Consider the following 25086-nt stretch of genomic DNA (forward strand, 5'->3'; position numbering starts at 1 on the left):
TTTTCCCTAAAATAGAATAGAATAGAATTTTATTTATTTAGTGTGACTGGACACACAAGGAAACCGTTGAGCCTTGACATCCTGCTCCAGCTGATAGGATGATTGTGATTGAGATGAATTTGTTTGAAATGGTTTTAAATGTCTGTGGTTTTAAGATTTAGGTTTTAGGTTTCATAAAATTTGTATTTGCATTGATATTATTTTGTAAGCTGCCCTGAGTCCGCTGGAGAAGGGCAGCCTAGAAATCCAAATAAATAAATTTGTCTTGGTGCATATACTCCCAATTTACATAAAAGATAAGTTCATTAAGAATCATAAGATACAACACTTAGCTGCAGAAAGAAAGTTACCGTAATTTTCAGAGTATAAGACGCACCAGAGTATAAAATGAACCTAGATTTTAGAGGTGGAAAACAAGGAAAGAAGTATTCTGAACCAAATAGTATAGTAATATATCATTTATATTACCTCCTCCAGGTTCCGTCAACTAAGCAATGTAGGTTGGTGGGGCTGCGGGGGAGGGCCTTCTCTGTGGCTACCCCAGCTCTATGGAACCAACTCCCCCCTAATGTCGGTACTGCTCCCACTCTACTGGCCTGAAACGCTATGAAGACCTTGCTTTGCCAAAAGGCCATGAAACTGACATCTGCCACACTGAATGGTATACATGTGTGTTGCCTGGATTGATTGCGTTATGGGTTTTTTAGCGGGGGTTTATAGTTTTAGATTTTCCTTATTTCAGTTCTTTTTTATTGTACAGTATTTGTATCTTTATATTGTAAGCCGCCCTGAGGCCTTCAAGATTGGGCGGCATAGAATGAATGAATAAATGAATAAAAAAATGAAATAAAATACCGGTGTAGCAGAATACATTTTACAAACATGTATACTTTTTACAAACATGTATACTTTTTACAACCATGTACACTTTTTACAAACATGTACGGTATACTTTTTTTACAAACATGTATACTTTTCACAAGCATGCACACTTTTTACAAACGTCAAATTTAACAGCTTTTAAGACTTGTGGACTTCAACTCCCAGAATTCCTCCTCCAGTCATGCTAAATGGGGTAATGAGAGGGCAAAAATATCTCTGTTTTGAGCATCCAGGTGCTCTGTGGGCTTCCAGACCCTCTGTCCATCCCATTTTTGTGAAAAACAGACCCAATTTTCACAAAAATGGGGTGCGAGGGCAGGGCTTTGGAACAGCAAAAATGGCTGTATTCAGTAGACGTACTGACATTTCTACTCTCTTTGCATGTTAATACTCCAAAACATATGGTGCTGCCAACCTGCCTTCCATTGAGGGTCTGTATACTGCACAAGTTAAAAAGAGGGCCATTAAAATATTTACTGACCCCTCTCATCCTGGACTTAAATTGTTTCAACAATTGTCCAGTCAACGAAGCTGTGGAAGTGATGTGCCGGTGTCTGGAGGCTGTTGGGGCCTGGATGGGTGTCAACAGACTCAAACTCAACCCGGATAAGATGGAGTGGCTGTGGGTTTTGCCTCCCAAGGACAATTCCATCTGTCCTTCCATTACCCTGGGGGGGGATTATTGACTCCCTCGGAGAGGGTCCGCAACTTGGGCGTCCTCCTCGATCCACAGCTCATATTAGAGAACCATCTTTCAGCTGTGGCGAGGGGGGGGTTTGCCCAGGTTCGCCTGGTGCACCAGTTGCCACCCTATCTGGACCGGGACTCACTGCTCACAGTCACTCATGCCCTCATCACCTCGAGGTTCGACTACTGTAATGCTCTCTACATGGGGCTACCTTTGAAAAGTGTTCGGAAACTTCAGATCGTGCAGAATGCAGCTGCGAGAGCAGTCATGGGCCTACCTAGGTATGCCCATGTTTCACCAACACTCTGCAGTCTGCATTGGTTGCCGATCAACTTCCGGTCACAATTCAAAGTGTTGGTTATGATTTTTAAAGCCCTTCATGGCACTGGAACAGAATATCTCCAAGACCGCCTGCTGCCGCACGAATCCCAGCGACCGACTGGGTCCCACAGAGTGGGCCTTCTCCGGGTCCCGTCAACTAAACAATGTCGGTTGGCGGGCCCCAGGGGAAGAGCCTTCTCTGTGGCGGCCCCGACCCTCTGGAACCAACTCCCCCCGGAGATTAGAACTGCCCCTACTCTCCTTGCCTTTCGCAAGCTCCTTAAGACCCACCTGTGTCGTCAGGCATGGGGGAACTGAGACATCTCCCCCGGGCATATACAATTTATGAATGGTATGTGTGTATGTAAGTGTGTTTAGAAAATGGGGTTTCTTTTAAATGTTTTTAGTAGAAATTTAGATTTGTTGTAAACTGTTTTTTCACTTTGTTGTGAGCCGCCCCGAGTCTGCGGAGAGGGGCGGCATACAAATCTAAATAAATAATAAATAATAACTCCTACTCTCAAAATGACTCTATAGAGCACTGCACACCAAGACAACTAGACACAAGGACAGTTTTTCCCGAATGCCACCACTGCTAAACCAATAATTCCCTCACCACTGTTATTCATTAAGGCTGCATTACTTATTATTTGTCTCATCATTCCTATCACCCATCTCCCATTTAAGACTATGACTAACTTGTGGCTTATATCCTTATGAATTATATTAATATTGATTGTTTCCTGGTTGCTTATTTGTATGACAATCATTAAGTGTTGTACCTTATTCTGACAGACTAAAGGGATATTTATCTCAGTTTAGGAGCTATTTCTTTAAAGATTGTGTTAGGGCAAGGGTAGGCAAAGTTGGCTCTTTTATGACAACTCCCAGAATTCCTGTGCTAGAATGATTGACTCTCAGAATAAATAAAATTTTAAGCCCTTAACCAGGAATAAAATAATGTGCTGAAGCTGACCAGACTAAGGCCGCTATCCAGATGAATACCTGGTAAGTAGATTCTTTTCCCTATTTTCCTCCCCCAAAACTAAGTGCGTCTTATATTCCCGTGCATCTTATACTCTGAAAAATACGGTATTTTGCTTCATCCTGTTCGCTGCCAAAATTTTTAGACACAGTAAACATACCAGTCTTTCCTTGTCACCATAGTCAAAGTGAAGCCAAGCGCTACATATGTTTCACTATATTTCCTCACCTTAGCTTTCGGGAGACTTACGTTTGTCTCATTATCTCTGTCTCTTTCCTTCTTTCTTTTCATCCCTGTTAAATATTTTTCCATGATGTCTCTTAGAGGTTTACTATCTGCACTTTTTATCTCCTGCTCTGTGCTGTGTGCTATTGTTTAGTGCAAAAAAGCTCTACCCTCTGTGGCAAAAAAAAAGCACGTTCCCTTGGGTCAACCCCCCCCCCCAATCACCACGCCCCCCCCTAGGGTGGGCCACCCCACTATTTGAGAAGCATTGCTTTAAGAGATTGCACTCAGGGTAATATAGTCCACGACATGTGACATCATCTGAGTGTTCTTATTGGACATCAAGCTATACCTAAGCTTCCGGATAATCCTGCCATGCTCTCCAACAGCCATTTTAACGTCTTACAAAGAGTCGTGCTGCAGCCTGCAGATAGGAGAAATGAATCTTATGGACATAAGGTTTCAGGAATTTCATCTCTCTTAGTAAATGATTTGATATGCCAGACAATAAATGCATTCTGTATGATTTACCCATTTGCGTGGAGTTTTAACTGGCTTGGAAAAGCACTGAGCTTGGTCCATAACATACCACATGATTCAAATGATTCAGAGTTCTACAAGGCCTGGGAGAAATGGTTCAGATGGCTATCCAACTTTAAGGACAATAAAACAAAAACCAATTAAAATATCTTAATATAAATCAAAATAAAGATATACGCAATAGAAATTTGGACCAAAATCAATACAACCCCTCTCTGGGTTCAATCCATTTGATACTTATCAGAAATTTACTAATATCATAACCTACAATCACTTCTCACTAACAAAAATAATAAATATAATCAAGCTAAGTCGTCACAATCCAAATGCCTGCTAGTTTGCAGGTACCACCCCTCCCCTTTTTCTTCTTTTTCCTCTCTTTCTTCTTCTTTTCTTTCCATTCTCTTTCCTTTTCTATCCCACCTCCAACCACCTCTTCTTTCTACGCTATTCTTGGACCATTAAATACTACAGCTATAAGATTATCCAAATAAAAATATTGAATACAAAATACCTACATTTAGACAAATATTTGGAATGTATATACAGTACAATAATATATATAAGTCGCTGTATAAAAATGCTGTTTACCCCAACCCCCTCCCACTTCTCTTTTTTGTATTTCCATCCCCCTTTTCCCTGTTTTCTTTTTTTTACAATCTAATAAAGTATATATTTTTTTAAAAACATACCACATGATTCTTGACAAATGTATCTCTTATTATATGTACACTGAGAGTCTTCGGAGAGGGGCAGCAAAGAAATCCGAGAGAGAGAGAGAGAGATAAAATGCACCAAATGCACACTTGGCCAATACATTTTTCTATCCTATCCTATCCTATCCTACTCTACTCTACTCTATTCTATTGTTGCTTGTATCCTTATATTGACCTTATATTATCCTTATATTGACTAGTTCCTAATATTCTATTCAATCGTCCAGTACAAATAAACAATCAAACCATGTTACGGACCAGTCAATATAAATTGTAAGGATTCTTTATTGAATTCTTTATTAGCCAACTGTGATTGGACACTCAAGGAATTTGTCTTTGGTGCATATGCTCTCAGTGTACATAAAAGAAAATATTCATCTGTCAAGAATCATGAGGTAGAACACTTAATGATTGTCATAGCGGTTAAATAAGCAATGAAGAAACACTCAATATTAATATAAACCGTAAAGATACAAGCAACAAGTTACAGTCATACAGTCCTAAGTGGGAGGAAATGGGTGGGAGGAATAATGAGAAGACTAGTAGTAAAATAACAACAACAACAACAACAACAACAACAACAATAATAATAATAATAATAATTACAAGCATAGACATGATGCTGTGGCACAGATGATCCACTGGAACTTGTACCGGAACTACCATTTACCAGTGGCAAAGAACTGGTGGGATCATAAGCCCAAAAAAGTGGTCAAAAATGAGCAAGCAAAACTACTGTGGGACTTCCGACTTCAGACTGACCGAATTCTGAAGCATAACACACCAGACATCCTGATTGTGGAGAAAAAGAAAGTATGGATCATCAACATCGCAATCCCAGGGGACAGCAGAATTGAGGAGAAGCAGCTAGAGAAATTAGTGAAATACAAAGATCTAAAAATCGAGCTGCAACGACTCTGGCATAAGCCAGTGAAAGTGATCCCAGTGGTACTTGGCACGCTGGGCGCAGTGCCAAAGGATCTCAGGGGACATTTGAAAACCATCGGAATTGACAAAATCTCCATCTGTCAATTGCAAAAGGCCGCTTTACTGGGATCCGCAAACATAATTCACTGCTGCATCACGCAGTCCTAGGTGCTTGGGAAGCGCTCGACTGGTGATGAAATACTAAATCCAGCATAGTGATCTCGTTTACTGTGTTGTATTGAAATAATAATAATAATAATAATAATAATAATAATAATAATAATAATAATAATAATAATAATAATAATAATAATAATTTGATTTGTATGCCGCCCCTCTCCAGAGACTCGGGCCGGCTCACAACAATAATAATAACAATGTGCAATGTAATAGTAGTGCAGACTTAATAAATAGTTTGACAGCGTTGAGGGAATTATTTGTTTAGCAGAGTGATGGCGTTACACTCATAGTCATTTGTGGGAAGAGATGGGTGATGGGAACGAGGAGAAGATTAATAGTAAAATGCAAATTGCAAAAGGCAGGAAAAAGTTATTTCTTGAGGCGGATATCCTGCAAGTCATACCCTAGCCACGCATTAGGTTTTCAGGGGGTTAGGAATCAATTTACAGTGAAGCGCACAATTCCTGTAAATTCTGCAATGGATTAACAACACTACTCTTTCAGTCAGAGGAAGCGGAATAAAACCTAGTTGAAAGAAAAGCCGAGGGACAGGAGAAGCGAGGTGCATTTGGGACGCTAGGTGGCGTTCTTTCGATCCCACCCAATCAAGGAAAGCATCCCAGCGACTTGCTCCTCCTTCGGTACGCCCAATGACTCCAACGCGCAGGCGCGAGCGCGGGAACCTAAATTAGTTTTGAGGGGCAGCTGGACTTCTGTGCTGATTCTTTTTGCAGGTATGACCGGGGGTGGGCGATGGGGTGGGATAAGAAACGGGCAGACCCGAAAGGCAAAATTCTGGGTCGGGAGCCCCAAAGAAACAGATCTCTCCCTTGTGCGGAGAAGGGGCGGGAAAGCGGCATGGACACAGTAGGAGGGAAAATTCTTCTACGGAAACTGTCACAAAGAAATTGCGTCCTTGGTTTGTGCCTCGTCGGTAGGTTCGGGGGAGAAAATTTATTTTTTTCTTCCTTGGAGAAAAGTGGGTGCGCCGTGCTTCTGGCCGAAGGTTTGCAGACGTGGGAAGACGAAGGTACATTTTAGATTAAGCAAGAGTCCCTTCCCAGTATATAGCATATCGCAAGTAAGTAGTTCTCCAGACTCAGATGGTCGCTGCTCTTTCGTGTGGCTTCTAAAAAACCAAGGGAATAAGTCGACACACAAGTAGCACTCGGCTCCAGGATTAATTAAATTAAATTAAAGGAAAGGTTTGAAGAGAGAAATGAATGAGTTGAGTGAGGGGCTTGCTAATTTTAACCAAGAGGATTGCATCATTTAATTAGGGTTTTATATATTGCTCAAAAAAATAAAGGGAACACTTAAACAACACAATATAACTCCAAGTAAATCAAACTTCTGTGAAATCAAACTGTCCACTTAGGAAGCAACACTGATTGACAGTCAATTTCACATGCTGTTGTGCACATTCAATTTTGTAGAGAACAAAGTATTCAATGAGAATATTTCATTCATTCAGATCTAGGATGTGTTATTTTTTAAAATTTATTTATCTATTTTGTCCAATACACAATACATATTGAAGAGAATAGACATGTAGTAAAGAAAAGGATAGAAGAAAAGCTATAAAAATAAAGGAGAAGATATATGAAAGGAAGAAAAGATAAAAGTCTGCGGAGAGGGGCGGCATACAAATCTAAATAATAAAATAAATAAATAAATATGATACATGAGATAAAGGAGAGACAATTGGACAGGGGACGAAAGGCACACTAGTGCACTTATGTACGCCCTGTTCTTTGAGTGTTCCCTTTATTTTTTTGAGTAGTGTAGTTTGGATTGTACATTTGACTTCTTTTTATTGTTTTTGTATTTTATATTGCTGCAAGCAGCCCTGAATACTTCGGGATTGGGCGGCATAGTAAGAAAGACAGATAGATACGTAGGTAGGTAGATAGATAGATAGATAGATAGATAGATAGATAGATAGACAGATAGACAGATAGACAGATAGACAGATAGACAGACAGACGACATAGATAGATGACAGATAGATAGACAGACAGACAGATAGTCCTCCACAAAACTTGAATCCAGAAGTTTGACTCTAAGAAGCCTTTATGTAAACAAGTGGGAGAGCATTTTATTTTGTAGGGCTTGTGGATCCTTTTCCTCTGCTCCCCATTCTAAAAAAATTCATAAATGAGGAAAATAATAACCAGCCTGAGTCATGAGCAGAGGTTGGAAGATGGGTGGGAGGGTGTCTATACAAGCTCCTGTGTCTCATCTTAGCAATAGCATTTATCAATAGCATTTAGACTTATATATCGCTTCATAGTGCTTTTACGGTCTTCTCCAAACGGTTTACAGAATCAGCATATTGCCCCCAAACAATCGGGGTCCTCATTTTACCCACCTCCGATGGATGGAAGGCCAAATCAACCTTGAGCCGGTGGTGAGGTTTGAACTGCTGAACTACAGCTAGCAGTTAGCTGAAGTAACCTGCAGTGCTGCACTCTAGCCACTGAGCCACCCCATCTTGCAGTGTGTGTATTGTAACCATAACACTTGAGTGCCTTAGGGATGCTCAGATAATGTACTGTAAGTTAAATGTTTTGAACACTTCGGAAAGAATAGCATTTAAAGTTTTTTTTTGTTTTTTTGCAAACCTAGATTTGCTCTAGAGTCTTCCTTGAAGGTTCAGCAGCTTTTCCTAGTAAAAGGTAAAAAAATTTATACAATTGGAAGAGAAACCAGAGTTCCGTTCTTATTGTTTTTAATACTATATTTATATGCTTTTATTATATACAATTTCACTTTAATCTTATGGCCTCATTGTCATTGTCCTCCTTTTTAAGACTCTTAATTCTTAACAAAAGAAACATAATAGAATGTTCTTATTCTATAGGAAAGACAAATTTGTGGGTTGTAATACTATAACTACATAACTAGCATAAAGCACAATTCCTTGATATCATTTCCTTTGTTTAGGCTAGTATTTTTGAGAGTGATATATCTGTTTTGTGTTTAGGTGTAAAATCATAATAAATATACAGGACTAGTACAATGGCAATACTAGTTTCATAAAATAAAACTTACCTTCAAAACTTTTCGGCTGCTTTTTACAGAATGAAAGTAATTACTTGTGAAATTGCATGGCACAACAAAGAGCCAGTGTACAGCTTAGATTTCCAGCATGGAACTGATGGTAAAATCAATAGACTGGCCTCAGCTGGAGTAGACACAACTGTTCGTGTGAGTTAAATCTTGATGATATTGCTATATTTTTACAAATTCTCTGGCAATTTGACAATTGTAATTTATGGAACTAGACAGTTTTATGGCCTTTCAATGGTCACAGAACAGCAAATATTTTATTTCTGTACTTACATTCAAATTGTATCATGAAAATGTAAAAATGTTTTATCATAACATTTTATATATAACATATCACTTTTCAACTATGTTATTATTGGGATTGGGGAGGGGATTTTCAATGTTTTAGTTATTCTTATATATTTTTTCCCTTGGATGTTATATTTTAAAGATATGGAAAGTAGAAAAAGGACCAGATGGGAAAGCAATTGTGGAATTCTTGTCCAATTTAGCTCGCCATACCAAAGCTGTGAATGTTGTACGTTTTGCTCCCAGTGGTGAAATTCTAGCGTCTGGTGGTGATGGTATGTGTAAAGTTGGCACTAAAATTTTAATTTAACATTTAACATTTAATTTAAAAAAAATAAGTGTTTATTTTACATACTGTATTTATACTTATTTATAAATGAACAGGGGTGCAATGGCTCAGTGGTTAAAGACTCTGAGCTAGTCAGATGGAAAGCTAACAACCTGGATTTGAGACCAGAGCACCGCACAACAGGATGAGCTCCCATTGCTTTGCCTAGCTCCTGCCCACCTAGCAGTTCGAAAGCAGGCAAATGATTCAGTAGGAAGGTAACGGTGTTCTGTGCATCTCGGTGAATAGTCATGCTGGCCACGTAACCATGGAAAATATCTTGGATAATGCTGGCTCCCTCAGCTAAGTAATGCACATAAGCACCACGCCCTGGAGTCGGAAATAACCTGGATCTTTATCTTTATAAAGGAACAACTCAGTAGCATTTCTTGTAAATGCTGGGTATCATCAATATGAAGATGATACCCAGCTGTACATCTCCACCCCTTGTCCAGTCAGTGGAAGTGATGTGCCGGTGTCCGGAGGTTGTTGGGGTCTGGATGGGTGTTAACAGACTCAAACTCAACCCGGATAAGACGGAGTGGCTGTGGGTTCTGCCTCCCAAGGACAATTCCATCTGTCCGTCCATAAACCTGGCGCGGGGGGGGGGGAGTTATTGACCCTCTCAGAGAGGGTCCGCAATTTGGGCGTCTTCCTCAATCCACAGCTTACATTAGAGAACCATCTTTCAGCTGTGGCGAGGGGGACGTTTGCCCAGGTTCGCCTGGTGCACCAGTTCCGGCCCTACCTGGACCGGGACTCATTGCTCACAGTCACTCATGCCCTGATCACCTCGAGGCTCGACTCCTGTAACGCTCTCTACATGGGGCTACCTTTGAAAAGTATTCGGACACTTCAGAACTTGCAGAATGCAGCTGCGAGAGCTATCATGGGCTTTCCTAAACATGCCCATGTTACTCCAACACTCCGCAGTCTGCATTGGTTGCCGATCGGTTTCCGGTCACAATTCAAAGTGTTGGTTATGACCTATAAAGCCCTTCATGGCATCGGACCAGAATATCTCCAGGACCGCCTTCTGCCGCACGAATCCCAGCGACCAGTTAGGTCCCACAAAGTTGGCCTTCTCCGGGTCCCGTCGACTAAACAATGTCGTCTGGCGGGACCTAGTGGAAGAGCTTTCTCTGTGGCGGCCCCGACTCTGGAACCAACTCCCCCCAGATATCAGAGTTGCCCCCACCCTCCTTGCCTTTTACAAGCTCCTTAAAACCCACCTCTGTCGTCAGGCATGGGGGAATTGAAATTTTTCCCTTCCCCCCTAGGCTTATAGAAATTATACATGGTATGCTTGTATGTATTATTGGTTCTTTAAATTGGGATTTTTTAGATTATTTTTAATATTAGATTTGTTTACATTGTCTTTTTTATTGTTGTTATCCGCCCTGAGTCTTCGGAGAGGGGCGGCATACAAATCTAATAAATAAATAAATAAAAATAAATAAATAAAGCATTTATGATTATTGTTCAATCTGAGGATCTTTTAAAATACGAATTATACTTTTAACATTAAAAATAATACTACAAAGTTACTAGGTTATCTACAGAAATAGAATTACCATAGTGGTAACAAATCTCATATCTTAAATAACTACTAATAATACTTAATCTTACTAATCGTATTCTCAATAGGCATGTATTTTTTTCCTATAATTTTCTAGTGGCTAGCCTTATTATAAAAAGCTAGAGTGGTGGTGCAATTAAGGCACCATGCTAGAAACCAGAAGACATGAGTTTTAATCCTGCCTTAGGCACAAAGGTGACCTTGGGCCAGCCATTCTCCCTGAGCCCTAGAAAAAAGGCAATAAAAAACTTCTAAAAAACTTTGCCAAGAAAACTTTGAGGATTTGTCCAGGCAGTTACCAAGAGTCAAAATCTAACCTGAAGGAACAAAAAAGGAACACAACAATGTAATATAATAATAAAATAATTATTGGGAAAATTGCAAAAGTTTTTTCAGTAAAATTAATCTTCACAGATGCTGCAATTTTGTTATGGAAGTTGAATGACAACAAGGAGTTAGAAGCAGTTGCATTTCAAGACGATGAGGGTGATAACCAGCTGAACAAGGAAAACTGGACAGTAATCAAAACTTTAAGGTAACTTTCTTAGCTTTAGTTGAAATTTTACTGAATGAAATAGTATCTTGAACCAAAGCTGCTAATATGACAAAATTGTAACAGTATAAGATTGGCTTGTGCACTTGAGCTCTAATTTAAAAGCTGGAATATTTAGCAACATCATGCCCTTAATAACATACTGTACTTCCTCTTTATCGTTTTCTTTTTACTATGCTTCATTTAAGAGGACATCTGGAAGATGTATATGACATTTGCTGGACTCCTGATGGAAATTATATGGCATCAGCTTCAGTTGACAACACAGCTATATTATGGGATGTCAGTAAAGGTAACTAATTGTTGAGGCTCAAATTACATGCCTATGAAATCTATAAAAACCATGAATTTACATAAATGTATGTATATTATATATATATTTATATGTATTATTACAACCTCTTTCATCTTAATTCTAAAGGCAAATTGGAAAACTGGAAGAATTCAGGAGTGCATATATACTGAGATATTTACAGGAATAATTAGGAAGTATATCAATAATAGCAAAAACGGCTCTGCAATTTGGAAAATACTGTGAATCATAAAACTATATGTCTATTTTTATATATGTTATACTTGTGAGAGCAAATCTTGACTTGCCTAGGCCATCGAATGCTTGACAAGGCACTCTGTAACCCATTGGATTTGCAACATGGAGCAGCCATAGTGTTTGATGGCATGGGACAGCTAGTGTCCAACCTTTCCAACTTTTTCTCCCTATACAGTAGTCCCTCGCTATACCGCGCTTCACCTACTGCGGCTTCACTTCATTGCGGGTTTCTGAGGAAGTCAATCGGCAGATTTAAACAGCCCGCCGAACTCGATCGGCAGGTTTTTCAAAAAAAATATATATCTAAAATTGTAAATACTGTATTTAAATACTGTATCTAAAATAAATACTGTGTGGGAAGGGTTTGTAAACACTTAAAACAATGAAAACTTACCAAACAATTACAATATAAATACTTAAATAAGTACTATCAGTCGATAAATTCCCCATCGCGGATTTCACCTATCGCGGCCAGGTCTGGAACGTAACACCAGCGATAGGTGAGGGACTACTGTATACATATTCTGAAACCACTTTCATCAGTTCTTCCAGTTAATATCTTCTGCTAACATAAACATTTGTCAAAAGATAACCTTGGAAAAGCACTGAAGCATCCATTCCAAGCCTTCAGGTAGCTATATTTTATATCTTCACTGTGAGAAAAACTAGAACAATGGTCAAAGCACGTAGATCTAATATCCATGACAAATAACATTAACTCAGACTTAAATATCTATGGAGAGTCTCAATCACCCAGGTCATGGTTGTCCCAAAGGTGCTTTTTTTTCAAGCCAGAGTTGAAGAAGCTTCTTGGATGAGAAGCGAAACGTCTTCAAAGGAAAATCAAGGTCCAGTTTCCTCTTAGAAAAAAAAAGAATCTTTGGGTCAGAACTTAAATAGATGTGTAAGTGGATTGAATGCCAATGATATGATGCACCATTACATCATTATAGAAAAAATATTTCTAGCTAAAAGATTTCAGAACACATTAAAAAGAAACATTTACTCATGTTTTCCTTTCTTTCCTTTAAAATTTTATTTTATAATGTTTGTTACATCTTCCTGAATATTACAGATAATAATATTAAATTTGCAACCAGAGGGTATTTCAACATAATTAGATTGCTGACTCTCCTCTTTAAAACAGTAATGTGCAATTTAATTCAATTAAATGCCACATATTTTATACATTCTTATGTCTTTACCAAAATACTATCTTCCTTTATCATAAAGGGTATGTTTACATTGATTTTAACTGCATAAAACTGTAGTTTGTTGTATATATTTTTCTTAATCATTGCGTTCTAGAATGGAAAGAAAAAATATAGACTTGTAAAAAAAATTCTCACTGTTTTGAAAATGAACTGTTGTTTCTAGGGCAAAAGGTTTCTATTTTTAATGAACACAAAAGTTATGTGCAAGGAGTTACATGGGACCCTGTAGGACAATATATTGCCACTCTTAGTTGCGATAGGTAAGTTTTTACTTATTGGAATATAAGATTGTTATTTTTACTGATTCTGTATTGTTTAAAAGTGTTTACAGCATTTAGCCAACATATCTAATGGTCCATAGTAAGGCGGACTAGGAGCCATATAATTTTTTGTTTAATGTGCTGCTAAATTATTTTATTGTATTAAAAAAAAGTTTATATAAAGGCATACTGTGATGAGCTGTGGGTCAAAAGAATATAAAACTTTTCTTACACCTCTCCCCCCATATCAGTGTTTTAGGTTTCCCAACTCCATCAATGTTCTTTGATTGCTTTATAGTGAGAAATAATTTCCCCCCTGAACAAAAATAGCCAGAGAGGCAAAAATACAAGGAACCTTCCTTTCATGTTCAATCATATCATAAACTATAAGACCTGAGCCTGCAATGGGGCAGATTACGCTTTTTTTAGGAAATAAATAAATGTTAATTCTCTAGGATTCAATCATGTACTTGTTCTTCTGTATATTGGAAATAACCATCAAATATAATAATGTAAGCTTGTGCACCTATTTTCTTTAGAATAGAATAGAATTTTATTTTATTGTCTTGGTGCATATGCTCTCAGCGTACATAAAAGAAAAAGATACATTTGTCAAGAATCATGTGGTATAGCATTTAATGGTTGTCATTAAATAGTATATATGATTATCTTGATCCCAAACAAAAATTGGTTTGAATAGTTTCATTCAGGCCATGCAGCTAGTTCAATGTTTGTAATTAATACTTTCCTTTTATGTAGGATACTGAGAGTGTATAACACGCAAACCAAGAGAGTTGCATTCAACGTTAATAAAATGTCATCGGGAAGCGGATCTGAAGGCGAGGTCAGAATTTTTTTAAAATTCTAGCTATAGTTCTGAAATATGAAAAATATTTAAATATTTTGCTAATATTTGCTAATATTTATATTATAAATATCAATGTATTTAAACTCTTTATCACTAAAAATATACACTGAGGAATAAGAGAGCAGAAATGAGGTGACAAAGAAGGAATGAGAACTTCCAAAGACTAGGTCTACTTTTCATCCTCTATGCTCTACTATACTTATTTCAGAAATTAAAATATCTTTCCAAAAAAAACTTCTTTACATTCTAAGCCAGGAATCACCCCCACCCCCACCGACCCCCACACACGTGGGCCGGTACTGGTCCGCAACATGCCAGCAACTGGGCCACACAGACAAGCAAAGCCCCATCCGTAGTATGTAGCCAGCATGTAAAACCACACCTCCTCCAGTCCAGAGAAAAACCTTTCCCCATGGAACCGGTCCCTGGTGCCCAAAATGTTGGGGGCTACTGTTCTAAAACATTCCAGCTAGGCAATGATTTGAGGAGAGAAACCCCAGGCTCTTTTGAATGAATTAACATTACTGGAACCTGGCAGATTACATCTCAGGGTGCTAAAGGAACTGGTGAAATGTTGTCTTAGTATCACTGAAGGTAATCTTGGAATGATTTGCAGAAAAGTGTACAATGAACAACAACAAAAAAGATTGTAATCTTTTTTAAGGGCAAAAAAATTGACCCAGAAAGCTGTTGATCAATCCATTTGACATCAATTCTGTAGTTGGGAATATAAGTGTGGTGTGTTTAGTTTTGTGAATAGCAAGGTTTCCCAGCAGTCCTTTTGTGAAAGTTCCCAAGCCCATTCTCCATGAGAATCCCAGAATTAGTAAACTGAATTTGCTTCATTTTGAAATATGTTAATACATGTAGTTACCACTGAACTAAATCAATTTAAAACATACAAAAAATAGAAAGTTTAAACATTGAGCGGGTTCTAAACCAGATTGGTTTTTTAGTTGTTGCTTATTATATTTGTACCTTTTCCCCCTATCTGATACAGTGATCCCCCGGGTATTGCGATCCCGATCATTGCGAAACGGCTATATGGCGATTTTTCAACCCGGAAGTCAAAACACCATCTGCGCATGTGTGCCCTTTTTTTCTATGGCCACGCATGCGTAGATGGCGCCGGGTATATCAGCTGCTGGGCGGCTTCCCTGGGTCTTCCCCCTCTTGCTGGCGGGAGGGCGAGCGGCGGGCATCAGCGAGGAGTTTCCCCACCGCCCACGCAAACTCCTCGCTGCTGCCGCGCCCGCCGCTTGTCTTGTCCGCCGCCTGCCTGCCCGCGCGCCCGCCCTTCGCCCGCCCACGCCGTTCGCTTGCGGCGCTTCCCAGCTGAGTCCTGAAGCAAATTGGCTTCAGGACTCAGCTGGGAAGCGCCGCGAGCGAACGGCTTGTCCGCCGCCTGCCTACCCGCGCGCCCGCCGCTCGCCCGCCCACGCCGTTCGCTCGCGCCGCTTCCCAGCTGAGTCCTGAAGCGAATTGGCTTCAGGACTCAGCTGGGAAGCGGCGCGAGCGAGCGGCGTGGGCGGGCGAAGGGCGGGCAAGCGGCAGCGAGGTTTGCGTGGGCGGTGGGGAAACCCCAGCGCCGCTTCCCAGCTGAGTCCCCTTCCCAGGAACCCCAATCTTCGGCTCCTCGCTAGCGCTGCGGAAGTAAAAACACCATCTGCGCATGCGCAGATGGTGTTTTTACTTCCGCAGCGCTACTTCACGAAAACCCGATCATTGCTAGGGGTCCTGGAACGGAACCCTCGCAATGATCGGGGGATCACTGTAATTCCTTTATCATTGTCTCCCCCACCCACCCACCCAAAAAAAAATGCAGGTGAAAAGCTACAGAATGTTTCATGATGACAGCATGAAGTCCTTTTTCCGGAGACTGACTTTCACTCCCGATGGTTCTCTACTTCTTGTTCCTGGTAAGCAGTTTTATTTTTTTTATTTTGTACAGATCAATAGAGGACATGGGCCTCTGAGCATTTTGAAAAAGAATAACTGTTCGCCTTACCATGTAATGTGAAGCATGTTGATATTTATTATTTTGATTACTCTAAATCAAGCATGACTTTTGTTTCAAGGCCTGCATGATGAAATATTTTGGAGAGACTGGATTTTATTCTTAAATTCCTCAACTCCCAGATACATATACAAGTATTTACATTCTTTTTGAATTTTTAATGTTGTACACCACCCAAAGTTACTGTGTGTGAATTGAATGGTAGGCAGGTAGGTAGATGGTAGGTAGGTAGGTAGGTAGGTAGACGGACGGACGGACGGACAGACAGACAGAAAGACAGATAGAAAGATAGGGGGAAAGGGATCCTCAATCTGAGTATTGCATTGGCAGTTCTGTGTTGCATTGGCAGTTCTGTGTTAGCAAAAACTTCAGAAGAGAAGGATTTAGGGGTAGTGATTTCTGACAGTCTCAAAATGGGTGAGCAGTGTGGTCGGGCGGTAGGAAAAGCAAGTAGGATGCTTGGCTGCATAGCTAGAGGTATAACATGCAGGAAGAGGGAGATTGTGATCCCCTTATATAAAGCGCTGGTGAGACCACATTTGGAGTACTGTGTTCAGTTCTGGAGACCTCACCTACAAAAAGATATTGACAAAATTGAACGGGTCCAAAGACGGGCTACAAGAATGGTGGAAGGTCTTAAGCATAAAACGTATCAGGAAAGACTTAATAAACTCAATCTGTATAGCACATAAGGAAAAGGGGGGACATGGTCGAAACATTTAAATATGTTAAAGGGTTAAATAAGGTTCAGGAGGGAAGTGTTTTTAATAGGAAAGTGAACACAAGAACAAGGGCACACAATCTGAAGTTAGTTGGGGGAAAGATCAAAAGCAACATGAGAAAATATTATTTTACTGAAAGAGTAGTAGATCCTTGGAACAAGCTACCAGGAGACATGGTTGGTAAATCCACAGTAACTGAATTTAAACATGCCTGGGATAAACATATATCCATTGTAAGATAAAATACAAGAAATAGTATAACGGCAGACTAGATGGACCATGAGGTCTTTTTCTGCCGTCAGTCTTCTATGTTTCTATAGATAGATAGATACTGTGTTTCCCTAAAAATAAGACCCTGTCTTATATTTTTTGAACCCTGAAATAAGTGCTTTGCCTTATTTTTAGGGAGGTCTTATTATTTTGGGGCATGTGGAGCAAGATGGGTCTTCTCTCCTCTTACCAGAGGAAATGGTATTTTGGGGGCAGGGCTTATTTTCAAGGTAGGGTTTATTTTTGGGGTGGGCTTACTTTTGGGGAAACATGTAATTAGGCTGAGAAACTTGACAATAAATGCTAGATTTGTTTTAATGAAAAAGAGAATACTTTAGACTTTGAAATAAGATTATCTTGTTAATACATTATCCAGATTTTGTCCCTCCTAATATTGAAAACGTTTGGAAAAGAACAACCACAAAAGATAATGTTGTTTTAGAATTACAAGATATTGCTGTTTTTTACTCATGAAGGTTTCCAATAGCATTGGATCACTACAATTTCCATACAAAAGAACTGACATGGAAATATAGAAAAATATTTTCACACCTTCAGAATCTGTTTTTGAAATCAGAAAACTACTAAATGAAATGAAATCTCAACCACAGAAGATGTAGGAAATCCATAACTCAAAAAATAATATTTAAATACATAGCTTATAAAGGCTGAACCTTATACAAATTATCTTGTTTCCTGTTTGCCTGAAATGTAAGATTGTGAACAGTTTAAGAGCAGAATAATTACTCAGTTTTATTACCTTATTGTTGGGTTCTTATTTCATTTGTTATTTGTTTGTTTGTTTAACATGTGCTACCTATCTTGTCAAAGGTGACCCAAGCGACTTAAAATAATACATCTTTAACTTCAATTTTTGCAAAAAATTAACAGATTCTAAATTAATTATGATAGATTTCTTTATCTTATAATTCTGCTTCAATGCAACACATGTAATTATAATTATATATGTGTACTTTAATAACTACAGTATTCCAAAAGTTGCTACAAAAATTATGTTACATATAGTTTCATGTTTCAACAAAAGTGATACACAAATATTTGCTGTACTTGGAATCAGGAATATGGCTGTCCCTTTGCATCTTTTAAAAAGAGCATTTTCTGTTGCTATCATCTCATGTATATGTTATTCTTTTGTAGCAATGAATTATGAATGAATTGCTTTCATGTTGAAAGTTTTCTTAATAATGTGCCTCTAATGAACTTCTTTTAATTGGTCCTAATAGTATTTCCAACTGCTGACATGTGTTATAAACCATTTAAGTATAATGTGAATATATAAAGTAGTTTATATTACAAATTAGATTCTATTCAATAATACAGTAATGCCAAGCTTCATTGTGGGCAATGTACATTTGTAGAAAATATAAACAAAGAAATCATTTAAATTGGCAATGTTGATTATAATTGGCATTATCCAACATTGTCCTAATTTTAAAACTGACATTTTGGCATTGTTTTCATATTCTCTCAGCAGGCTGTGTGGAATCAGGTGAAAATGTAATGAATACTACCTATGTCTTCTCCAGAAAAAATCTGAAAAGGTGAGGGTCTGAATTAATTCCATATTTATGTAAATATTAAATGCATTTTGTAATTTTTATTTTTTTAAATTATATTTTAGACCGATTGCTCATCTGCTATTATTATTTTTTAGACCCATTGCTCATCTGCCTTGTCCTGGGAAGGCAACATTAGCTGTTCGTTGCTGCCCTGTCTACTTTGAATTGAGATCTGCATGTAACAAAGGTATTTTGAATGTGTTAGATAATAGTCTATATTTCAGGTTTATTAAAAAATAAATTAAATATAATTAAATTAATAACTATTTAAGGGAAGTGTTTTTAATAGGAAAGTGAACACAAGAACAAGGGGACACAATCTGAAGTTAGTTGGGGGAAAGATCAAAAGCAACGTGAGAAAATATTATTTCACTGAAAGAGTAGTAGATCCTTGGAACAAACTTCCAGCAGACGTGGTTGGTAAATCCACAGTAACTGAATTTAAACATGCCTGGGATAAACATATATCCATTGTAAGATAAAATACAGGAAATAGTATAAGGGCAGACTACATGGACCATGAGGTCTTTTTCTGCCGTCAGTCTTCTATGTTCTATGTTTCTATGTAACTATTCTGTTCCACAACTCTTTTAGGATGCAAAATCATAAATCTTATTTGTCATCTCCAGCTCTGCTGTATACTGCTGCTGCGTTTTATGCTTCATTTTATTTAATTTAGTATATCCCTAACCCCTGAAATCTATTTATCTTAAAAGAATATTTAAAATTAAAATGTTACAAATAGTATACACATACGCACATATATATGGAGCAGCACGGTAGCTCAGCAGTTAAGATGCTGGACTTGTTGGCTGGAAAGTCGGCAGCCCAGGTTCCAGCCCTGAGCACCATGTGACAGAGTGAGCTGCTGTTCTTGTCTCAGCTGCTGCCAACCAAGCAGTTCAAAAGCATGCAGATGTGAGTAGCTAAATAATTACCAATTGGTGGAAAGGTAACAGTGTTCTGTGATGTCATACTGGCCACATGATCATAAAAATGTCTTTGGAGTGCACTGGCTCAGTAGCCTCGAAACAGATGTGCACTGCCTCTTATAGGCAGCAATGACTAGCGGAGTAAAATTGGCAGGGACTCCTTCATTGTTTTTAAATTATGTATGTATGTATGCAAAACGTTGTTAAAATTCAATATGCTTTCAATTTTTCAGTGCCAGTAAATTGTTTTCTATTTTTTCTAGTAATATTGAGAGACAGTCTTGAAATCCCACACTGAACAAGAGTCCCCTCTACTCAGTGAATAATAATCAAATTGATAATAAAATTTTAATAGTACAAATTTAAAATAATCAAATTCTGTCTTTAATCATTCTTAAATGATTAAGAGAATCCTGCAATAATTTATAATCTTTTCAGTAAGGTATGATTTTTATAACAAACAATTTTGGTTTATTATAGAAGAAAGTTCCCAAAAGATTGGTCTAACCAATCTTCCTTATCGGTTGGTTTTTGCTGTTGCTTCAGAGGATTCAGTGCTGTTCTATGATACACAGCAAACTTTTCCTTTCGGTTACGTAGCTAACATACATTACCATACTCTCAGTGACATTTCATGGTAAGTAATTTTGGTAAGTAATTTGATGTCTTTTAGAAATATTGACTTTCTTCAATCACTATTCCCTAGTAAAATCTGTCTCAGTTTGCATACTTGGTACTATTGAGTTCCTTATAACTTTTATTTTTATTATTTTATTATTATTTATTTATTTATTATTATTTTATTATTATCTAATTTCATAGTTTGACAAAGTATTGTTTAATATTGGCAAAGATGCATGCACGTATGAGAGAAAGACAAACTTAAACTTATGATGTTTGCAAATAGTTTGTTCTTAGGCAAAATAATTTTTAAAAAATGCTTGTATAGCTTCAGGATGGCTTCAGAACCCCAACCCCTTCTGCCCAGTGCTGTTGCTGCAGCCTGTTTGGAACTGAGCTGGTAGGCGAGTGTATGCAGCATGCACAAAGCGTGAGCATACATGTACAAAACCATGCCCCGCAACCCGCTGCCGCCAGTCCCACCAAGCCAGAAAGATTGTGGCTACTGTCTTAAATGATATATTTAACTGAAAAACCTTCATTTGTGATCCTCAGACTCCCTACCGTGTCAAATTTGTGTTGCCAACTCCAGATGAAGTTTGAATTTTCTTCCCATCTCAAAAAATGTCAGTGGAATACACACACACACACTCACACACACTTATATCTTCCTCCTTTGCCAGAAATGACATTTTGGAAAAGGATACACTAGATACAAAAATATTGAATTGATAACTGTTCAGGTTGGCTGCCTGTTAAATATATTCTATTTATAAACTGATCCTTATCTCCTTAGATATATTCTTAGATATATTCTCTTTTGCATACAAAAACGAAAACACACAAGAAGTAACAACAGAAGAAAATGAGGGAATAATTGGATTAAATAAAATAAAATTAGAAGTTGAGATAATGTTAATTGGATTGGGGTACTAGAGAACAGAATTCTGGCTTAGATATTATACAAACACCAAATAGACTCCTATTGGTTTCCTATAATCTTGACTGATTTGTTTTATTCTTTAAAAACTGGATTAAATTCGTTAAGCAAGCAGTCTCTTATTGCTAATCTTCAAAGCTTTTCAGCAGTGAACTCTGAAGTTACTTCACTTCTTACTCCTGTTTTTATCTTCAATAATTTCTGTTTTTTATTAATCAGTGTAAAAGGACCCTTGTCAGGTAACTGAAGTGGAGGTTGCTCATTGCCTATCAGATAAATATGATAATATGAGCAAATATTTTACCATTTTAATAGATCCAGTAAAATTGTGGAACTGTTCTTTTAAAAGGTATCATCTGTCTCTAGCAAGAGGATTTTTAAAAATAAACAGATCTATTGCATCAGACTATTTTGTCTATTTGGGTATTTTCTTTTGATTCTGCAAAGCAGTGTATTTTATGGCCTGTGGGTCAAATAATTAAACAATTAAAAGAAAACAGTACACATAAATAAAATTAAAATGAAAGATACAACTATTTTATATGAAATTTCAGGCTGTTATTACAGTTACAGAAACTGCTATGACAAACATCAAATAGATTCAGATTCATATCAGTTCTCCAATAATGTTTGATTATTTAGTTTATCTTTAAAAATGAATGAAATTCTATCAGAATTGCTGATTAGAATTTTAGCACATACTTGAATGTTAAAGTTAAATATAATCCCATTTATGCTTTCATTCTGAATGTATCACTTGGCTATAAATATCAATTAAATTCAATTAACTTTTCTGAGTTTTATGTGTATATTTTTGTCACTTGAAAGTAATCCGGACTTTTTATCCACTTATTTCCCATAAATAAATGCCAGGTCCAGTGATGGATCATTTCTTGCTATTTCTTCTACGGATGGATATTGTTCTTTTGTCACTTTTGAAGAAGGTGAACTTGGAATCCCATTGAAAGAGAAGCCAGCCATTAATGTTAAAATACCTAGCACAGCAGAAAAGAAAATTAAAAAGGGTCAGTCACCAAGTGTTGTCTCTCCAGTTTCAAAACCAGTGGATGGCAGTCTTAATAAGGCTGGAGAACCATCAACCAATAGTAAAGACTTGCACTCCACACCGGTTGTGGTTAAAAACATCCCCATACCATCGTCTGAAGATAAAAAAACTCTGCAGTCATCAATCCACACATCAAAAGTAAACCAATCCAGGAGGATTACATTGAATACTCTACAAGCATGGAGTAAGTCACCAAGGTAAGCTTAACATTACAAATTTGGAATCAAGAAATAAACAGGCTTCCAGGAATGATAGCTCTAAGGTGGTCTTCAGAGTATGAATTTTTTTTAGCAAATTGGGGTTAAGAGAGAATGGCATCACCATGGAAGTTTTATTGTGGTAATAATAACTACTAAGCTGCTACCTTAAGACCAGAAGGAAAGATCAGGATGTGTAGTCATAACATCAGGAAAAGGAAAATTGATACCTCTACTCTTGCCATTTACAGACTCCATCGTGCCACTGCACTAATGGAGGTTTTGTGTAGAATGGGTCACAGAACTAAGTCTTAAGAGAGGAATCAAGAAGAGTTCGGAGAAACAAGAAGAAAGGGGAAGGAAATTTAGAGGATAAATGCATTGCTAAAGAAAGCAGGCAGGAGGGAAACATACTTGCATACCTTCTAATGTTGATCTTTTGTTCTTGTTTTTAGGAGAGTTGCGTTGATTCCTCTAAAAGCAGCTACTACAGATCCTACCGAAAATACAACTCAGCATGGTAAAATACTTCATTGTTGATAATTTATTGAGAAGTTATTTTAAAATGATTACTAATTACATTGACTTTATTGGTCATATTTTGATGATGCTTGTTCTGGTTGAACAACCCATGCAGAGATACCATTATAAAGAATATATACATCATCAGTCCTGTTTTTTAAAATTCACACTAAAACTTTTATTGAACTCTTCAATGTTTCAGAGAGACCATCACCCCCTGAAGACCAGTTACACAATTCACCATCACCTAAGCGACTAAGGATGGATGAAACTCCATAATTGGATTTCCTGAAAATGAAAACAAAATATAAATCCATTGAAATGCTTTATTACAGTGGGAACCTTTTTCTACAACCTGAAAGAGATTTACTCAGAGTGACATTTGCATAAAACATGACTTTGTGGTGATGAAGAAAATGCATCAGCATTTTTTAGACACTTTAAGCAAAGTATTGGCTATATGATAGACCGGTAAGAGCTCGCAGATTATGTGAGAAAGGCATTATCGTTATGTTTTCTTGCCTTTGTATCTGGTAGAGAAATCATTGCTTTTCAATTGGCATTCACTTCAATTGGCATTCTTGACAATCTAATTGGCACAGTATAAGATTTGTAAACTAATAAATTCCTTATCTCTTTCAAATCTGTAAAATGGGCAGTTGGTTATTTAGTTAAATGAAACTGTCAATAAATCGGAACGTTATACTTACACACCAAGTAAATGTACTAGAGATTAGAAGTTGGATTTAAGTTTAAAAGCTTACACTACTTAATTTTCTACATTAATTGTATTGAAGCTCATTAAAAAGAAGTCTTCAAATGACTATGTGATAAAAAATTGTTTATGTGTGGGCAATGGGTACATTGTTTTAAAAAGTACTGGATTTGTAATTTTAAAGATTATGTTGTAAAAAAATTATTACAACAATTGCCATGGTTACACAGAGCAGAATATTTAACATTAACATTTACACTTTTATTTGTATCCTCTGGTGTTCATTTTAGTCATTTGCCTTTTAAAAAAAATTGTTATCTCAGGTTTAATACAAAACAAAGCAAGATGTTATGAGGAATCATGAAAAATAAAACAGTCAACTTTCATTAAAAAATTAATGGAGATATAAAATATAGTATTCAAATACATTGTGTTGCTGTCCAAACTCATATTTAAATGTTAAGGTTAATGTATAACAAAAGAATGTGAATTATTTTGCACTCAAATCCTGAAGTGCTGAATAAAAATAAAGCAAATCAGAATCGTTCTCCTAAAAAGGCAAAGCCTACGAATTCATGTCTACTTTCTAAAAATAAATCACATGACTATTCAGGCCTTTTGCTTCCATGTAACTGTCATTGAAGCTGAATGCAATTAATTCTATGTGATTGCAACATTAGGGCAAACTTTTCATACTCTCATTCATAACTGCTTTTCCCCGCTCATGCAAACTCCTAGGAAATGAAAGATAAATGCAGATCCATGCATACATCAGCTACTAGCAGTAGTGACTACATGGATTCAGTTTGAAGAAATATCATCTCTAACTTACAATATTGAAGGATCAGTTTTCACAAGCAAACTTACATTTATTTAATGCCTTAATGTCGTCTTAGAATATATTTTACATATACAGTACAGTATATTCAGCACAAAAAGAAGAGAATATTTTTTTTCAATTTATCTTCTTTCCAAGATCTCCATTCAATTATACTTCATTATCATTTAAATTGGTGGGTTTTGATAATTTAAGTCAATTCATATTATTTTATCAGTCTTATTCCCAATATGAATTTCACTAGAAATCATTTTAGCTATTTAAACTCCCATGTGGAAATTCAAATTGCCTTAGAATATGAAGTGCAACCTTTCTGCTTGTACGGTGTGTATGTGTAAATATTTGTTATCAAAAGTATAGGAAATACTTATCTTAGTTCAGATTCCCTTTTTTAAAAAATAAAATAAAATTCAGATACTGTATACCAGCAGCATAATGTCATACATGATTTGACCACTTGATGCCACTGTTTTATAGTGTTTTACAACAG

General features: G+C 37.2%; 1 protein-coding gene across 4 annotated transcripts; it reads left to right on the forward strand.

The window, feature by feature from the left end:
* The first annotated feature begins 6009 nt into the window (after positions 1 to 6009).
* Positions 6010 to 24186, forward strand: CHAF1B (chromatin assembly factor 1 subunit B). Of its 4 annotated transcripts, none has more exons than XM_070750389.1 (15): positions 6010 to 6198; positions 8093 to 8142; positions 8548 to 8674; positions 8967 to 9099; positions 11146 to 11266; positions 11473 to 11576; positions 13212 to 13308; positions 14068 to 14152; positions 16002 to 16095; positions 18678 to 18747; positions 18861 to 18952; positions 20178 to 20334; positions 22132 to 22521; positions 22977 to 23041; positions 23246 to 24186. In XM_070750389.1, exons 3-15 carry the CDS (start codon positions 8549 to 8551, stop codon positions 23320 to 23322), a joined length of 1611 nt encoding a protein of 536 aa, XP_070606490.1. In that variant the 5' UTR covers positions 6010 to 6198; positions 8093 to 8142; position 8548; the 3' UTR covers positions 23323 to 24186. The 4 variants fall into 4 exon arrangements, with proteins under 4 accessions (XP_070606490.1, XP_070606489.1, XP_070606491.1 ...); XM_070750391.1 differs by lacking the exon at positions 6010 to 6198 and adding an exon at positions 6357 to 6494; XM_070750388.1 differs by lacking the exon at positions 8093 to 8142 and having other exon boundaries at positions 6114 to 6198.
* Positions 24187 to 25086: the final 900 nt, after the last annotated feature.

The sequence above is a fragment of the Erythrolamprus reginae genome, chromosome 4, assembly GCF_031021105.1.
Source record: "Erythrolamprus reginae isolate rEryReg1 chromosome 4, rEryReg1.hap1, whole genome shotgun sequence".
NCBI lineage: Eukaryota > Metazoa > Chordata > Lepidosauria > Squamata > Dipsadidae > Erythrolamprus > Erythrolamprus reginae.